Below are 17,261 nucleotides of genomic sequence, written 5' to 3' on the forward strand. Positions count from 1 at the left end.
AAATAAAATGTTTGATGTGTTTCTCTGTATGAACAAATCATATCAGTCATTTTCAATTGTTTTGTAATGCAGTTAGTTAAAAAAGAAGCAAAAAAACCCCGAAACATTTAGAAATCACCTTGGACCAGCCGGGCCTGGAGCTGGAGGACCTGGCCCACCCATGACTGAATTAGGAGATCCAAGGAGGACAGGATATGCAGAGCCATGGGACATTAATATATCATTTAATGTAGTTGTTTCATAGCAATAAGGAAAGCCTGTCTTGGATATCCTTGGTAATGGTCTGGGGGTGGGTTTGCATTAACTAACTGCTGGAAGCATCAAATCAATGCGGCACTTGGCTGGCAAGGAGTTTCACTAGAGGAAGCCATTATCTTCATCACATGGTTTGAGGCATCCACAGATTTCCCTGCTTCCCAGGGAAGAACATCCTGTCACATGACCTGCGACAACATCAATTTGTCTGGTCCTATCCACTTCCTGGCCACACATGAGGTATGGGCCTTTTCATGAATTCAGTTTGAATGTAAAAAGTTTTCTCAAGTACAAATTCAGGATGTAAATAGGATTTCATATAAGGTCAGTGACAAGGTACTGTCCTGCATTGGAACAGTGATTGTACGGTGATCTATTCTACGGTAGAATTCAACATGTCAGATTTTTTCTATGGCAGAATAATTACATTTATTGGAATCACAATGTTAGAGGTATGTACATGCAATAAATAATATTTTAAAAATAAATAGTTAGGAGTTCTTCATTTTTAGTCACACAACATACAATGTTTGGGACAAAGACCCATCATATATTTATTTGCCTCTGTACTCCACTATTTGAGATTTGTAATAAAAAAAATCATGATTAAAGTGCACATTGTCAAATTTTAATAACGGGATTTTAAAAATAAATTTTGGTTTTAACCATGTAGACATTACAGCCATGTTCAACATGTAGACATCACAGCAGCATCACTAGAGAAGACACCCAGCAACTGGTAATGTCCATGAATCGCAGACTTCAAGCAGTCATTGCATGCAAAGATATGCAACAAAATACTAAACATGAATACTTTCATTTACAGAACATTGCTGTGTCTGAAATATTATGGGGAGACTACAGTGCATCCGGAAAGTATTCACAGCGCTTCACTTTTCCAACATTTTGTTATGTTTGTTATGCCTTATTCCAAAATGGAAAAAATGACAACATGAAAGAAGTTTTCGAAATTTTTGCTAATTTATTAAAAATAAAAAACTAAGAAATCACATGTACATAAGTATTCACAGCCTTTGTGCAATACTTTGTTGATGCACCTTTGGCAGCAATTACAGCCTCAAGTCTTTTTGAATATGATGCCACAAGGTTGGCACACCTATCTTTGGGCAGTTTCGCCCATTCCTCTTTGCAGCACCTCTCAAGCTCCATCAGGTTGGATGAGGAGCGTTGGTGCACAGCCATTTTCAGATCTCTCCAGAGATGTTCAATCGGATTCAAGTCTGGGCTCTGGCTGAGCCACTCAAGGACATTCACAGAGTTGTCCTGAAGCCACTCCTTTGATATCTTGGCTGTGTGCTTAGGGTCGTTGTCCTGCTGAAAGATGAACCGTCGCCCCAGTCTGAGGTCAAGAGCGCTTTGAAACTGCTGCTGAAAAACATCCCCACAGCATGATGCTGCCACCACCATGCTTCACTGTAGGGATGGTATTGGCTAGGTGATGAGCGGTGCTTGGTTTCCTCCAAACATGACGCCTGGCATTCACGCCAAAGAGTTCAATCTTTGTCTCATCAGACCAGAGAATTTTGTTTCTCATGGTCTGAGAGTCCTTCAGGTGCCTTTTGGCAAACTCCAGGCGGGCTGCCATGTGCCTTTTACTAAGGAGTGGCTGTCTGGCCACTCTACCATACAGGCCTGATTGGTGGATTGCTGCAGAGATGGTTGTCCTTCTGGAAGGTTCTCCTCTCTCCACAGAGGAACGCTGGAGCTCTGACAGTGACCATCGGGTTCTTGGTCACCTCCCTGACTAAGGCTCTTCTCGATTGCTCAGTTTAGACGGGCAATTAGTCCTGGTGGTTCCGAACTTCTTCCATTTACGGATGATGGAGGCCACTGTGCTCATTGGGACCTTCAAAGCAGCAGAAATTTTTCTGTACCCTTCCCCAGATTTGTGCCTCGAGACAATCCTGTCTCGGTGGTCTACAGACAATTCCTTTGACTTCATGCTTGGTTTGTGCTCCAACATGCACTGTCAACTGTGGGACCTTATATAGACAGGTGTGTGCCTTTCCAAATCATGTCCAATCAACTGAATTTACCACAGGTGGACTCCAATTAAGCTGTAGAAACATCTCAAGGTTGATCAGTGGAAACAGGATGCACCTGAGCTCAATTTTGAGCTTCATGGCAAAGGCTGTGAATACTTATGTACATGTGATTTCTTAGTTTTTTATTTTGAATAAATTAGCAAAAATCTCAAAAAAACGTATTTCATGTTGTCATTATGGGGTGTTGTGTGTAGAATTTTGAGGAAAACAATTAATTTATTCCATTTCGAAATAAGGCTGTAACATAACAAAATGTGGGAAAAGTGAAGCGCTGTGAATACTTCCCTGATGCACTGTATGTATAAACACCACTGTCATTTCTACATTGTGAAACCAGAAGGGCCTTGATCACTCCCTACTCCCCAGCTAGACCACTCCGGTCTGCCAGCTCTGGTCGCCTTATGGTTCCCTCTCTATGTGCACTTGGTGGTCGAGCTGCACGTTCACGCCTGTTTTCTGTTCTGGTTCCTCAGTGGTGGAATGACTTGCCTACCACTGTCAGGACCGCAGAATCCCTCCCCCTATTTCCACGCAAAACACTCAAAACACACCTTTTCAAACTCTACCTTAGTCCTCCCTCCTGATTTCCCCCGCCCCTCCTTTCTGATATCCCTATCCTTGTCTCACCCCCCCCAAAAAAAAAAAAAAAAAAAAAAAAATTGCACTTATGATGACGACTATATGTTTAGAACAGCATTCCATGCGTATTTTCCTAGTTCTGGATGTGATGCTTTGACTTGTGGTAGAACCTATGCACTTTGGATTAAAAGCGTCTGCCAAATTACAAAAATGTAAATGTAAATGTAAAAATGTTTAAAAATACCCTTTAATAAAATCTGGGAATGTGCAATTAACCCCATGTTAATCTTGTGATTCCAAATCTAAAATTGTGGCAAATCCGAGGCAAATGAAGACATAATGGGTCTTTGTTCCCAACACAATGGAGGGCACTGTATAATATAGATTTAACTTAAAAATTCATGTATGAATAAAATACTATTTTCCATTAATAGGACAGCAGTGAATGTGCTACCTGAGCATTTCCGTTAACACACACTTAACCATTCTTACTGAGGCTGACAATATTCCAGATCGAATTGGCAAAGGGGCTCTCTCCCTTCTCATGTCTGAGCCTACAGTTACCATGCGCATATTTCAGAGATGGGTGCCCACCCTGTGCTGAAGAGTTGTAGGTGCTAAATATTGTATGGCGTGCAAGTTTATAATGGGGGTGAGCAACTAAACATTTGACTTGAGACAGAGATGATCTGTATCATCTCAATGCGTCAATCAGTGTCAGAGACACGGTGTATAACTTTATCCAGGAGATGAACACAAAAAGTAATCCCACAATTTTCACAGTATTAGTGCTTTGCAGTAGTTTTAATATCAAGTTGTCCCAATCAAGTTGTTCAGCCAAATATCACTAGACACATGAAGGTATTAGCCTATTAGGATTTTAATTTACATTAGCAACATAATCTGTCATATACAATGGACAAGGCATAGTAGTCTTTTTATTCTTATTCCACTTACTGCACTTCATGCGTCTCCAACTTTCACATTCAGTCACAATTAGGTACTCAAATAAAAAACAAACATTCAAGCAGTGTATGCCTGCATAGTGATACAACCAAGAAAGTCCATATGTAAAATGGCAACCAACAATGCTGAAATAGGCATAGCCAAAGTTGGGATCTACATACGGTATGTACAGGGATGGACAGCAGTTCAAAAAGAGAAAATGACAAACTTAGCCCATGATATATTATGTTCTAAACAGTGATCCAACGTACTCCAAAATACATAAAAACTCCATTAAAACAAAAAAGTAAAAAAAAGAAAATCACCTCAAGCCTGTGTTTCCTGCTTGACACTTTGACCTTTGACATCTCAGACATCTATATGATTTTTTTTTTTTGCTTTTCTTTTGACCTGAAGAAAGATATCCTCAGTCATTGAAGGCGTTGTGTTGTTTCTGAACTTTGATTGCTTCATCTATCCGTATTTCTGAGTAGTCCCTGTGATCTTGGACTTCCCTGACCATGAAGTGCTTATTTTGTACTCTTTATGACTTGGCCTGAACTACATTTGGCCTACATTGCAGAGTGGTGACACAATGAGGGAAATATCATGAGCAGATGGCTCAAAATGGTGGGTGGTGTTATACAGTTCCTTGGTCTGCCTGGCTGTGGTTAGAGCCATGGTTAGCATGCTTTGGTATTCTTGGGAATGACACCTTCAGCGCAGAGCCATGGTTATAAATTCTCAAGCTTAGGGCAGAGTTTCACACAAATCTCCCTGTTCCCAGTAAGCCAGCCCTCCTCAGCTTTGTTCATAGGCTTTATCCTGGTGACTTTTCTTATATTGCTGGCCATGGCTAGGTAGGGTTAACCCAGCGTGGCAAACCCAGAATCCACGCAATTGCAAGTCAATATATGCACACACACAAAGTTAATATACAGAACTGAAAAGCCATTGATTGAAGGATCTTTACAGTTTATTTAAACTTATCTTGATTTGCGCACGCATGTACATACACCCACAGTGTTTTTCCTTGATTTGGTCGTGTAATCCACAATTTCAGATATGCAATCAAACGTGTGGTCAAAGTGCACATTCTCAGATTTTATTTATTGGTATTTGGTTTCACACTTTGGTTTCACTGTGTGGAACTACAGCACCTTTTATACATTTCAGGGCACCATAATGTTTGTGACATTTTAATGTTATGTAAATAAATATAGTCATATTTAGTATTTTGTTGCATATCCTTTGCATGCAATGACAGCTTCAAGTCTGACCCATAGACAACACCAGCTGCTGAGTATCTTATCTGGTAATGTTCAGCCTATACAGCAGCCATCTTCAGCTCCTGCTTGTTTTGGGAGCTGGTTACCTTAAGTCTTCTCTTCATCATATCAAAAGCATGTTCTTTTGGATTCAGATCAGGTGAATGACATGGCTGATCAATAATTAATTTTAGAATTCTTTGGTCATCAACTGTAGAGATTCATGAGCTTACCAGTGCTCTCTTGCTCTGTTCCAAGCGGTTCATTTTGGTTAGCCTAAGCTTTGGCCTAATGTCTCCTATAATCTGCTTTAGTCTGAAGAACAGAATCAAAAGGCAATCAAAATCCCACAATGAATACTAGATACTAAAACAAGAAAAGAATTGAACACACCTGATTATTCAGAAATACCTGTGAGGCCTTTACCCCAAACATTATGGTGCCCTGAAATAGGGGTTATAAATCAAATGTGCTGTAATTTCTACATGGTCAACCCAATAAAAATGCATAAGACAACAAATCTAAAATTGTGGAGTACAGAGCCAAATCAAGAAAAAAAAATGTCTTAGTCCCAAATATTATGAATATTATTCTAGCCTTTCAGTCATCTTCACCGGCATGGTATTTTCCTGAACTTGTACAGTTCTGGAAACCACAAGAAACCATCCGACCCACCCTCACCCCATTAAACCAGGTCTCATTACTTGGAAGAGTCTCTGTGGTCCATCTTATCTGGCTGAATTGAGCCGGCAAGGCCAGGCGATGTTGCAGAAGAAGTCCCAGACTTTCCTGCCGAGTATCCATGCTTCTCCTCCACTGCCTTGTTGCTGCCTCCCCCCTTGGGCCCCTCCAGAGATCCAGCCTTGGGAGGCCCCGGTATGTCCTTGGCGACACCAGTGAGTTGTGTCGCAAATCCAGCCTTGTCTGCAGAGGGAGTGGGCTGTAGCTTGCCATTGCCCGGGGTGATAGCAGTTGGAGAATGGGAGAGGCCAGAGGCATGGTCATCCGCTACTTCCAGGAGACGCATGTTCCCTGTGGTGGGGCCTGAATGGACAGGGCCAGCAAGGGTGGGCTTTTCTGCCCCTGTTGCAGGAGTTTTGCCTGTTCCTCCCGTTTCGATGCCTTTTCCCATCTCCTTTCCTGTAGTCCCCTCTAGCATCACCGTAGCTTTATCCTGGCCCTCGCTCCTCTGGCGTAACTCCGCCTTCCGGTCCGTTTCCTGTTGCAGTAGCTCTGCCTGCCCGCCCCTCTCCTGCTTCTGGCTGGCCGACCCAGCTTCTGTCTGGACCGCCTGGTGCCTCCGGGTCCTGGGTGGCGGCTCTGGGGTTTTTGGGTCGCAACCCGTGCTGGAGACTGAAGGACACCTTTCTGGGGGTTGGCCCACAGACTTGGGCATTTTTATTGAAGTTAGGTCAGCAGAGGTAGGGATGGCCAATGATGAGGAGGGCTTAGAATCTGCAGGTGCTGGAGGTTGTTTCTGTGCTGGGGGGTCCTTGGTTGGGGGCTTCTGATCCATCCCTAGCTGGCCAGTGTCAGTGGTGCTTCCAGGCACCGTGGGGACTGTGGCCGCTGCAAGTGACTCCACATCGGCCCTACTCCCACCCTGACTCAGCGTCTCCAGAGGCCCCTCCCTCCTCACCAACCGCAGTGCTTCCTGACTTAGGGGGGACTCCTGTCGCCCCAGTCTCCTCACAGGTGGCGGTGGCGTGCCCATCTCACCGCCCCCCTTTGTTCGAGCAGTGACTGGGGTGGGGTCAGGGGCGGGGTCAGGGTCGGTGGGCACGGTGCTCTCCGCCTCCGTCTCCTGCAGGCTCTGCAGGCCCGTCTCGCAGTGGAAGGAATCCCTGCGGAACTCGGCGTGCTTGCGCACGGCGGTCGCCATGGCAGCCCCACCCCCGCCAGCTGGCCCCGCCCCCTTCCTTTCCTTGTCCAGCCTCTCGGCAGACTGCACGCGCTGGAGCAGCGGGGAGCGGGGCGACTCGGCGCTCTTGGGGCGGGACCTAGGTGCTGGCGGCGGAGAGGGGTGGAGCTTAGAGCCGACCACTACCGGGGAAGGGGCTTGGGGAGGGGGCGGCGCTTGGGGGGAACTGACAGGTGACGGGGTGTGTGCCAGCGGGGACAGGGGGATGTTACCCGCAGATTTGCAACGGGCAGATCGGTACTGCCGGTGTAGTTTTGGGGAGAGGCCATGCAGGGAGCTGGGCCGCATGTGCTGTGACACCAGGGGGCCAGTAGGGGCGCTCTGGGACAGAGAACCTGAGGAGAGAGGAGATAGATACACACACACAGTGACATAATTCTGGGTGAAGTTTACTTTTCACAAGAGATACTGTTCTTTGCACTTTTCTTCAGCACAAAAATGTATCTAGTGGTTCTTTAGTCCCCCTGGGAAATGTGAAAATCTGTGTGGCACAATAATGACTGATTGGCAGATTGGGGCCTATGAAGGTTGCCGGGCATAGCGGACCTGAATGGGAGGAGTCTGGGGCGGGGCGATAGGCCTGGGTTGGGGAGGTGGGGAGGCTGTCCCCGGTGGAGAGGGAGCGATGCAGAGAGGAGAGGCTGCGGCTGGTGTGCAGCAGGTTGCACTGCCTGGTCATCTTACGGAATAAAGAGCTGCGCTTCTTACTGTGGGGGAGAGGCGGGAGGGAGGGGGAGGGAGGGAGGAGAAAGAGAAAAAGAGAGGGAAAAGGGAGGATGAAAGTAAGGATAGTGGGAGACATTGAGAGAAAGAGAGAAAGACAGTATGAGAGTTAACACAGTGTGTAACATCTATTTAAACTAAAATATTTCCTGTATTGATACTGTAATCTCTCTTTGTTAGCAATTTTTTAATGGGATTGTTATTGTGTTTTCTCACTGGCCTTGGTACCATCGCCTAATACCAGACCATGATCATCAGCAGAAGTATTCACACCTCTCCTGTCCCTCCTTGGCTGGAGTCTTCCTGCTGCGGCGTGCCATCTTGGACTTGTAGCTGGCTTTGCGTGCGGGCCCGATCTTGATGGAGGTGTTCTCGAAGGGCGTGGTGGTCACTGTCACCTTGTTGCCACTCTGAAGCAGGACAACGCATTGACAAGTGTTCACGCTCCTGGTCAAAACTGCTTCATTGTATTTAGAAATAAAGAGCAAACTGTTACCTGGCTACAACTGAGCCACTAAGGGAAGAGAACTATGACATTGTAACTGAAAATGCATGCATTGTTACAGTTGAGATGATTTTCGGAACCTGGGCCCAAAAAAACCCATAAAAAACAAAGAACCCCAAAACCCACATCACTTTTTGGACCGACAAATTAGTCAGAAATCAGTGACAAAATAATTCAGTATATTGACTCAAAAGGTTAAAGGCTGCCAGTGCCATCCCTAAAACCTTTTCTGTTCCCTGCTTTGTTCCCCTCACCTTCAGAATTAGCTCCACAACTTCTGTGTGGACCAAGCCGTGCACAGACTCTCCGTTCACATGGGTGATGAGGTCACCAGCACAGAGCCCCGCCTCTTGTGCAGGGCCTCCCTCTTCCACATGCTGCCATTTGACAAACGTAGTGTCAATCACAGGGGTATAGCAAACACACTGATTGTTTAATCTTGTTTAAATCGTTTACACTATTAGGTGCTATTTACATGCATGCATGTGCATGTGTATGAATATGTGTATGAGCTTGTGAGTACATGTGTGTGCTCCTATACGAATGTATGTATGCATATGGAAATATGCCTTTATATTAGTGTGCTCCTGTGTCTCCGTGTGCCAAATTGTGTGTGTATGTGCAGCATTACATTTAGCAGAGAATCCAAAGAGAATCACAATGTAGGAGAAGCAGAAATGCATTCATCTGATTAATATGAGTAATGGTGCCAGCCCTGTGCTGTAACATTTAAAAAACCTTTCAGAAATGTGCATGTGTGTATACATGACTTGTGTTGTGTGCCGCTCTCACCCAGATGATGTGGTGCACGCTGTAGATGTGGCTGTCTCCCATGTAGACGCGGATGGCGCGCAGGGTGAAGCCGTACGCCTTGCCCGAGCGGTGGATGGTGAGGGGGGATCTGGGCACGCTGACCGCCGGGCTGTAGTCACGGCTGGGGGAAGAGTCGCGTGAGGAGGGGTTGGAGGAGAGGGAGCGTGGAGACAAGGGACTGGCCAATGGAGAGGTCCCATGCTGCTCTACTGCAGGGAGAGAGAGAGAGGACAGAGTCACAGACTGACTAGGATATGCAGTGTTTCACCTGCAGTTTTATGAAGGTAAGATTTATTAATCCTACCAGAGAAAGAGAGAAACCCAAAATACAGCTGCAAGCACCGATGTCGGGGCCCAAACACCGAGGGTAATTATCTGAAAATTAGAATTTTGAACTGGTGCTGTAGCGCCACCCAGAGTGGTACAGCCGAAATAATGCTTTCAGTGTTGCAATTTTGTAGTAGAGTGCCAGTTGTAGGGGTGTCATGCATAATAAATTGGAAGCCATTCCGGACATGCCAGCCAGAGTTAATTCATTCAAAAGGCAGAAGAAAAATAACAATCTCTGCCAAAACATGCACCCATGGTACTTGGCCCCCTAATAATCCTAACCAAAACCTTAGGTCTCCTATGCACCCTCGGTGCTTGGCTCTCTAAATATAAAATGGCACAGGAGAGTAAACTGGATTTTAGCTCCCTCCGGCAGGAATAATGGTCTCCCTCTGGTTGAGACATGGCGCACCTGCAGGGATGATGACGGACAGCGCGGTCGCCGAGGCGGACTTGGTAACCTTGGTACTGGGCCGTAAACCACGCCTCTCCCCATCTCCCGGCAACTGCTGGTGCCGTGGCCACCGCATGGTCAGGTTGCCAGAGGCACGGGGCCCCTGGGGCTCCAAGTCCCCTCTCATAGCAACAGGAGGGGGTGCTGTTGACCCAGCCGATGTCTCAGTTGGTCTGAGCACCTTGTCTAATGTTGAGAAGAAGCAGATTTAGGATTGTGGGGGCAGTAATACACAGTAATACAATTTATGGTTATCATGGTCAATCTGATAAGAAGAATAACATTTCAAATATTCTAGTGGAGGCCAGCCTTTCTGGCAAATACTATATTTATCCTATATTTGGAAACTTGCCTGTTTGTCTGTTATGTGTGTTTTTATCAGTGCGTGTACATGTTTCCCTACATTCCCCCCCCCCACGAAAAAAAACACTGACCTGTGGCCGCAGTACCATCTCCCTCCTTCAGCTCCACCTGGCTGGAGGATGCACCTCTGGCCTTGACCTGGTGCTCAACCTCACCCTCTAGTGGCGAGGCGAAACGGTGCATGTCCATCAGGGCAGAGAAGCGTCGCCGGGCGCCCAGAGGGGAGTTGGGGTCACTGTCCGCGAATGAGGATTCGGAATAGGATAGCCGCTTCCTGCAGGCCCCCCTGAGAAGAACACACATCATCACAGGAAGTGCCGTGACACACACAGGTCATCATTTTCAGCTACTTTTGGGCACAATTCCCAAAAGTCCATTCCTCCATCGACACCTTACAAACTTTTAGCAACACTTATTATGCCAAATACCATAAAGTCTACATAACACTGTCATATGCATAACATAACTCTTGTCTTATACCAGTTATAACTTCATATATTATGACAACATAATGGCATTGGTATTGTTTTGGTGTTATGCTTCGCTTATGACAGCATTATTTAGGCTTCTACTTCATGTATTTCTCACACTCGCCTCTCTGGGGAGCCAGTCCTCCAGCTCTTGTCCCGCAGGGTGAGGCTGCCCAGGCTCTCCCGCTTGGCTGGCCGATCCTCCACTTGGCCCTTGGGGTCCCGCCTGGCTAGGGAAGAGGGCTTCAGCTCCAGCTGGGAAAGGTGGAGGTGCTCCATGCTGCTGTAGACCTGCAGGCCCAGAAAACAAATGGAAATGGGGCTTGGGGTTTGGGGTTTGAGTCCCAGGTTGTATGTTGCTGCTGTGCTATTTGGTAAAAGTAGCTAATCTGATCTGTTTCACTTGGCCTGTGCATGAATACACATCTTTCATTCCTTTCCATCCCTTTTCCTTTCTCTCCTCTGTTTATTCTCCAATTTGTTTTTGGATCCATAAAGGCCAATGTCTTGAGTGGAGAGGGCGAACAATGTTATGGGACCGATGTTGGAGGTGAGTGAAGTGGAAAGATATTAAATGTAACACCCAGCTGAAGGACTGGCCTGTATTGTTTGACTGCATCACTCAACCAGGCAGCTGCAGGGTGAAAAGATGCAGTTCTTTTGACTGTATCTTCCAAATTAATAGGCTATGTTGGCATTTACTTTTCTGCCAAGAAAAACTGGTGTTAAATATTGGTTAGGCAGGTGGGGGCTTAGTGTTATGAAGATTAAGATAATGTTGGGGAAATGTTTGCATTGATGTTGGGGATTTGGGGGGCCGACCTTGCTGAAACGGGGGGAGCAGGAGGAGAACTTGTGGATCTCGACTGGTTCATCATCATTGGTGTCATCCTCATCATATGAGTTCACATGGTGGTAACGCTCGGAGCGTGCTGTGGAGGAACAGAGAGAGAGAGAGAGGGAGAGAGAGAGAGAGGGAGAGAGAGAGGGGTGGGGAGAGAATGTGAGAGAGCGTGAGAGAGTTTAAAGACTGCAGTTCCTCGTTTTTAGACCTGGGAAGCTTTAGAGACAGACTCACTGTCAAAGTAGCTTGTGTCCTCCTCAGACTCCAGTTGAGGAACAAACTCAGCTTTCTGCCTCAGCAGGCTGTTCCAGTCCAGCTCAGTGAAGAAAGGGTGCTGCTTCACTTCCGCAGCACCACCTGGTGGTAGGAGGAACAAAAAGCTTGCATTTTAAAAAATCTCAAGAAAAGACAACATACCAATCCTGAAGATATGTCAAACAGCCTGTTTGGGGGTGCAAAAACCAAAATAGCAGCATGAATTTTTACAAACACATGGTTTTGTTCCAAATTCCTTGGAAGTCTTTGTTCTCTTTTAATGATTGCTCTTAGCACCTCGTTACGTTCTTGGATGTGTGTCCTCCCTCCCTATCTAGCCTACCTGGCAATAGTAAATGGTTGGCATTTATATAGCGCCTTTATCCAAAGCGCTGTACAATTAATGCATCTCATTCACCCATTCATACACACACTCACACACCAATGGCGATTGGCTGCCATGCAAGGCACCGACCAGCTCGTCAGGAGAATTTAGGGGTTAGGGGTCTTGCTCAGGGACACTTCGATACAGCCCGGGCGGGGGATCGAACCGGCAACCCTCCGACTGCCAGACGACTGCTCTTACTGCCTGAGCCATGTCGCCCCATATCCACCTGTATGGATTTCTTATTTTTAAAGTCAACTGAACTTCCCAGCTGAACAATTTCACAAGTACCCTACAAGTACCAGAGCTCACAATCACTGGCCTGTTCCAGGTGGGCTCTTACCTGTGCCCAGCCGCAGAAGGGGGTTGGTCTGCAGGAGGGTGGAGATGAGGCTCTGAGCATCAGCAGGAAGTGCCTCCTCACCCTCCGGCCAGGCGACGTCATCTGTGGACAGGAAGCAAGACACAGGTAAACACAGGTAACACAGGTAACGCAGAGACAGGGGAAGAGCAAGCAGAGGGAAACTGAACAGTAGTCAGATGATGGCACACTCACAAACCAAGCGCAAAGACAAGAACCCCTCAGGTTCTAGTGACCCTCAGTTTTCACTCCCTATAGCTCAATGTGTATTTAAGCCAGCAGCTCTTTGGTTTAGCATCACGTAAGGTCTAATTGGTAAATGGTAAATGGTTGGCAATTATATAGCGCCTTTATCCAAAGCGCTGTACAATTGACGCTTCTCATTCACCCATTCATACACACACTCACACACCAACGGCGATTGGCTGCCATGCAAGGCACCGACCAGCTCGTCAGGAGCTTTTTTAGGGGTTATGCGTGTTGCTCAGGGACACTTCAACACAGCCCAGGCGGGGGATTGAACCGGCAACCCTCCGACTGCCAGACGACTGCTCTTACTGCCTGAGCCATGTCGCCCCCTACCAGTGATTTCATTTACCGGTCACCCCACTCTTCTTCCACACGCACCCCACCACTCCCACCAGTCTGACCTGTGATGACCTGTCCAAAGAGCTCCTCGGGCGTGTCTCCAAAGAAAGGCACGCAGCCCAGCAGGAACTCGTACAGGATGACCCCCATGGCCCACCAGTCCACCGGCTTGCCATAGCCCTGCCGCAGGATCACCTCTGGAGCAATGTACTCAGGTGTGCCACACACCTGCAGAGTCCACACATCGCACTCATACCATTTACTTTCACTTACACATTTACTGTACACAATTGATGTTTGAAAATAATACTTTTATTTATACAGCACTATTCAGACAGTCACTCAAAGCATTTCCCATGAAAGCCAATGGAATACTAAAAAATAAAGACATACAAGATCAATCTAACAATAAAAATAACTTCAAATACAGTGTAAAGAACTGACCGCATAATATAGATAAAAATGCTTTAACTGAAATAAAAAAAAATAGCATTAGCATTATAAGGCAATTCAAGCAGTGTTCTCTGTCACTTAAAAATAGCATTCAAGGGAAAGTCCTACATGCTGGAAACAATGTACATCCTGGAGATGGGGATGTTCAGAGATCCAAACATTCATAGCTGGGACGTGCCAGGGGTGGAGTAGAGCCTACCTGTTTGTCCAGGAACTCACGAGTGTCCTTCTCAATGTGGCCCTCATACAGGTTGGTGGTCAGACTCATCAGGCCCATCTTAGACAGCCCAAAATCAGTCAGCTTGATGTGTCCCATGGAGGTGATGAGTAGACTGTGGGACAGGAGAGAAGCCCACTCTGATGTTGTAATGGTGTGTGGAATTACTCATTCCTACTCACATGCTGTGTGGCTATAGAGTACATTAGAGTACAATAGACAACGTTTTTCATACAGTGTCACATAAAATCAGCACAGACGTGTCACAGTTAAAGGATTTTGTTCACCACTTGGCAGGAATTGTTTAAATATATTCATAAAATTGAGTATTTATAAAAAATACATATTTATTTAAAAGTCTTAAGACTTTTAATCTCAACTGATTCCAGACCTATGTCTAGAAAGTATACTGTAACTTTATACTTTCACAATTCGGTTTGGATCTGAGCTGCTTTCTTAGTGAGTGGCTCACTAAAATATAATTTCACTGCATTTCATACTACCATCCAGTAGGGGGAGTATGACATCATACTTGTCAGGCTTTAGGTCGCGGTGCACGATGCCGTAGTTGTGTATGTACTCAAGCGCCAGCACGGTTTCAGCGAAGTACATGCGTGCCATCTCCACTGGCAGCGCCCCAATGTTCTTCAGCAGAGTGGCACAGTCACCCCCTGCCAAAGAGATTATGGGATGAACACCCTCCCTTCGAATTTTTGCCCCAAAAAAAAAAAAAGGCTGTATTCTCACCCATCTCCACGTACACTACATGAAGAGCTTTTCCCCAGGCCCCGCCCCTTACCCTCCACGTACTCCAGCACCATGCAGAGGTGGCGGCGGGTCTCGAAGGAGCAGAACATGCTGACCACGAAGGGGTTCTCGGCGAAGGTGAGGATGTCTCGCTCCACAAAGGCCTGCTGGACCTGGTTCCTCAGGATCAGGTTCTGCTTGTTGATCTTCTTCATGGCGAAGCGCTGCCTGGTCTCCAGGTGCCTGACCAGGTGCACCGCGCTGGGGGAGGGGGTTTGCACAGAGACAGATGCATGATGGGAGGTCACCCACAGCACAATTCAGGGAGGAGGGGGTGAAAGCTGCTGGGTGCTGGGATATGTTTCAGTGACCTCCAAACTAATGCATAATGTATACTAATGTACACCAACCTGTGCAGTCAGAGATTGAGAGTGGGGGTTATGCTAAACAAAGCTCCTATCAGTCCGCTTTGACAATCATTGCATGTGCTTTGCAAATGGAATGTAGCCTCAGATCATTGACATGTAAATGCCAATTCTTTACATTTTATGGACACTGCTCTGGCAACACTAATATGTGGCCAATATGTGGACACGTCAGTGAAGTATTGAAGAATTCAGTTTCACGTTGGCTGTGCTCCACCCACATGCCTTGGGTACCCGATCGGTACCTGCCCCACCCCTTAGACTCACCCATATGCCCCGTTGCTGATCAGCTTGATGGTCCGAAAGTCATTCTCACTTGGGGGCTTCATGGCTCTAATCTTGCTGCCCTGTTATAGTAAACATGAAAGGGTAAGCTGACCTGATAAGACTGGTTTTAAAAGCACAGTGTGCATTCCTGGGTATGCATTCATCTTCCTTGAGCAGACCATTGAGCCGGACCTCCAAGAACAGCAGATTTAGCTGACTCCATCCTGGTTCTGGTTGGGTTTAATCTGTGAAACTGCATGAAATGGCCGTGTCTGGGTGTCCCTTACTGACAGTGACATTAGCTCTTAGCAGAAGCAGTATGAGCACGGTTAGGGACCTTTGTTCTTCTGCTCAGTGGGATAATTGTATGTTTTGTCAGGCGGAGCAGAAGGTTAGGGGCCTGGTTGAGAACCCACAGCAGATGTGGAATAAGCTTTAAGCAGGGAATGACTCCAGAGTTCTGAGGCAGATGGGATAGGCTGTCGTAATCTGGGGCCTCACCTCTGCAGAATCGTCTGTCTCAGGAGTGTGGGATCCCTCGCTGTCATAGCTGTCCAGATTCACCATTTCTGGAAGCATAAGAACACAGAAAGGCACAGAAGACTTTGAACACAAGTCCTGCCACACTGTTTTCACTATTCTTTGTTTTTCTTCTGTATCTCTAAAGGCCAGAGTGTTGCTAGATTGAAATTGTAGAACGTTTATGAACATTCTATTGTCACCCGACAGACTGAGGTCATTGTATAAATACTCTCCAGTCGCCCAGAGTATGAACCACATGTTGTTGCGACCTGAGACATCCATTGGACAATGTCGGTCGCTGGACTATAAACTGGCCTTAATGTTTCTTATTGTATAATTTTAGTATTTATGTATTGAACTGCCCTATTGGCCAGCTCTCAGTTGTAAAAGAGATTCTGTATCTCAGTGAGATTTTGTGGTTCAATAGATTAAAAAGAGTGTGGCAGGCTCACCCTCCAGTGGGTGTCTGGTCAGGCCCAGCTGGCTGAAGATGTATCTGGGGATGTCCGTCTTCATCAGGTGTCCCTCCTTGGCATGGTCCTCCGCTGCCTCCAGTAGGTGGTAGAATTCCTCTGGGTTAAACTCCTGGTACAGGGGGACCACATTCACCGTGACACACAAGCACAATATTCAGCTCTTAATTCAATCATTTCTCCAAATTTGGAATGCCTGACCACATTCAATATCTGTGCTCAACATTGCAAGTTCAGCAATTAGCAGGCTGCCTGAATCCCACTCTACCCCTAGGCTATGCTGCTACACTTAATTATGCTGCCCTGTGGGGCTGCCAGCCTCAGCCTACAGCCCATCCTAGCACTTCAACACCCAGCAACTCCTCAACTCCATTTTCTTAACCCTGTAAGTCTTGTCTCCCAGTAGTAATGGCGGTATAGTAGTAACAGCAGCAGTAGTTTCTATATTAGCAAGCAGTGGTAATAATGGTATAGGAGTAACCTCAACTGTCAGTTGTAGTAGTAGTAACAGCAGCAGTAGTAGTAGTAGTAGTAGTAGTAGTAGTAGCAGTAGTTGAAAGTAGTAATAAGACTCACCAGGCACTCCAAGAGCCTGGCTGGGCGAGAAATGATGAAGAGGAGTTTTTTCACCAGTTCAGTGATAAATGCTACCTCAGAGCTCTCTGACCGCTCAAAAGCCTGAGAGGGAGAGAGAGAGAGAGAGAGAGACGGGGGAGGGAGGGAGTGAGACAGAGAGGGCAAGAGAGGGAGGGAGTTAAAGACAGAGAGAGGGCAAGAGGGAGTCAGAGATAGAGAAGGAAAGGGAGGGAGAGAGAGAGGGTGAACCTCAGATGAGAACATCTCCACAAAGCATGCCCAGGCCAACTCAATCAAAATAGAACAATATACATAAGAGAGCAGGCCGAGACAAAACTAATTAAGCCAGAGCAGTGAGATGCAGCGAGGTGTTTTTGGTAAAGTTCCCTGTAAAATAAGATGTGATTATCGTCATTACGGCATCCGGTCACTGGTGAAGTCATAGCTGGAGCCTCG

At 46.5% G+C, this 17,261-nt stretch overlaps 1 protein-coding gene across 2 annotated transcripts in view; it reads right to left on the reverse strand.

The window, feature by feature from the left end:
* Window positions 1–3,762: 3,762 nt before the first annotated feature.
* The window catches only part of LOC133114444 (microtubule-associated serine/threonine-protein kinase 1-like), a 79,967-nt gene continuing 66,468 nt past the window's right edge, over window positions 3,763–17,261 (reverse strand). For both annotated transcript variants that reach the window (XM_061223846.1, XM_061223845.1), the window contains 19 exons: window positions 16,806–16,907; window positions 16,209–16,341; window positions 15,736–15,803; window positions 15,235–15,314; window positions 14,595–14,803; window positions 14,328–14,466; window positions 13,778–13,910; window positions 13,188–13,353; window positions 12,520–12,621; window positions 11,771–11,893; window positions 11,515–11,624; window positions 10,817–10,983; window positions 10,294–10,508; window positions 9,818–10,045; window positions 9,055–9,284; window positions 8,517–8,639; window positions 8,031–8,167; window positions 7,581–7,741; window positions 3,763–7,369 (listed from right to left, as the gene is read on the reverse strand). In XM_061223846.1, coding sequence (XP_061079830.1) covers window positions 5,814–7,369; window positions 7,581–7,741; window positions 8,031–8,167; window positions 8,517–8,639; window positions 9,055–9,284; window positions 9,818–10,045; window positions 10,294–10,508; window positions 10,817–10,983; window positions 11,515–11,624; window positions 11,771–11,893; window positions 12,520–12,621; window positions 13,188–13,353; window positions 13,778–13,910; window positions 14,328–14,466; window positions 14,595–14,803; window positions 15,235–15,314; window positions 15,736–15,803; window positions 16,209–16,341; window positions 16,806–16,907 — 4,182 coding nt within the window. In that variant the 3' untranslated portion in view covers window positions 3,763–5,813. The remainder of the gene's footprint in view (window positions 7,370–7,580; window positions 7,742–8,030; window positions 8,168–8,516; window positions 8,640–9,054; window positions 9,285–9,817; window positions 10,046–10,293; window positions 10,509–10,816; window positions 10,984–11,514; window positions 11,625–11,770; window positions 11,894–12,519; window positions 12,622–13,187; window positions 13,354–13,777; window positions 13,911–14,327; window positions 14,467–14,594; window positions 14,804–15,234; window positions 15,315–15,735; window positions 15,804–16,208; window positions 16,342–16,805; window positions 16,908–17,261) is intronic.

Source organism: Conger conger, chromosome 16, assembly GCF_963514075.1.
Source record: "Conger conger chromosome 16, fConCon1.1, whole genome shotgun sequence".
In the NCBI taxonomy this organism is placed as follows: domain Eukaryota; kingdom Metazoa; phylum Chordata; class Actinopteri; order Anguilliformes; family Congridae; genus Conger; species Conger conger.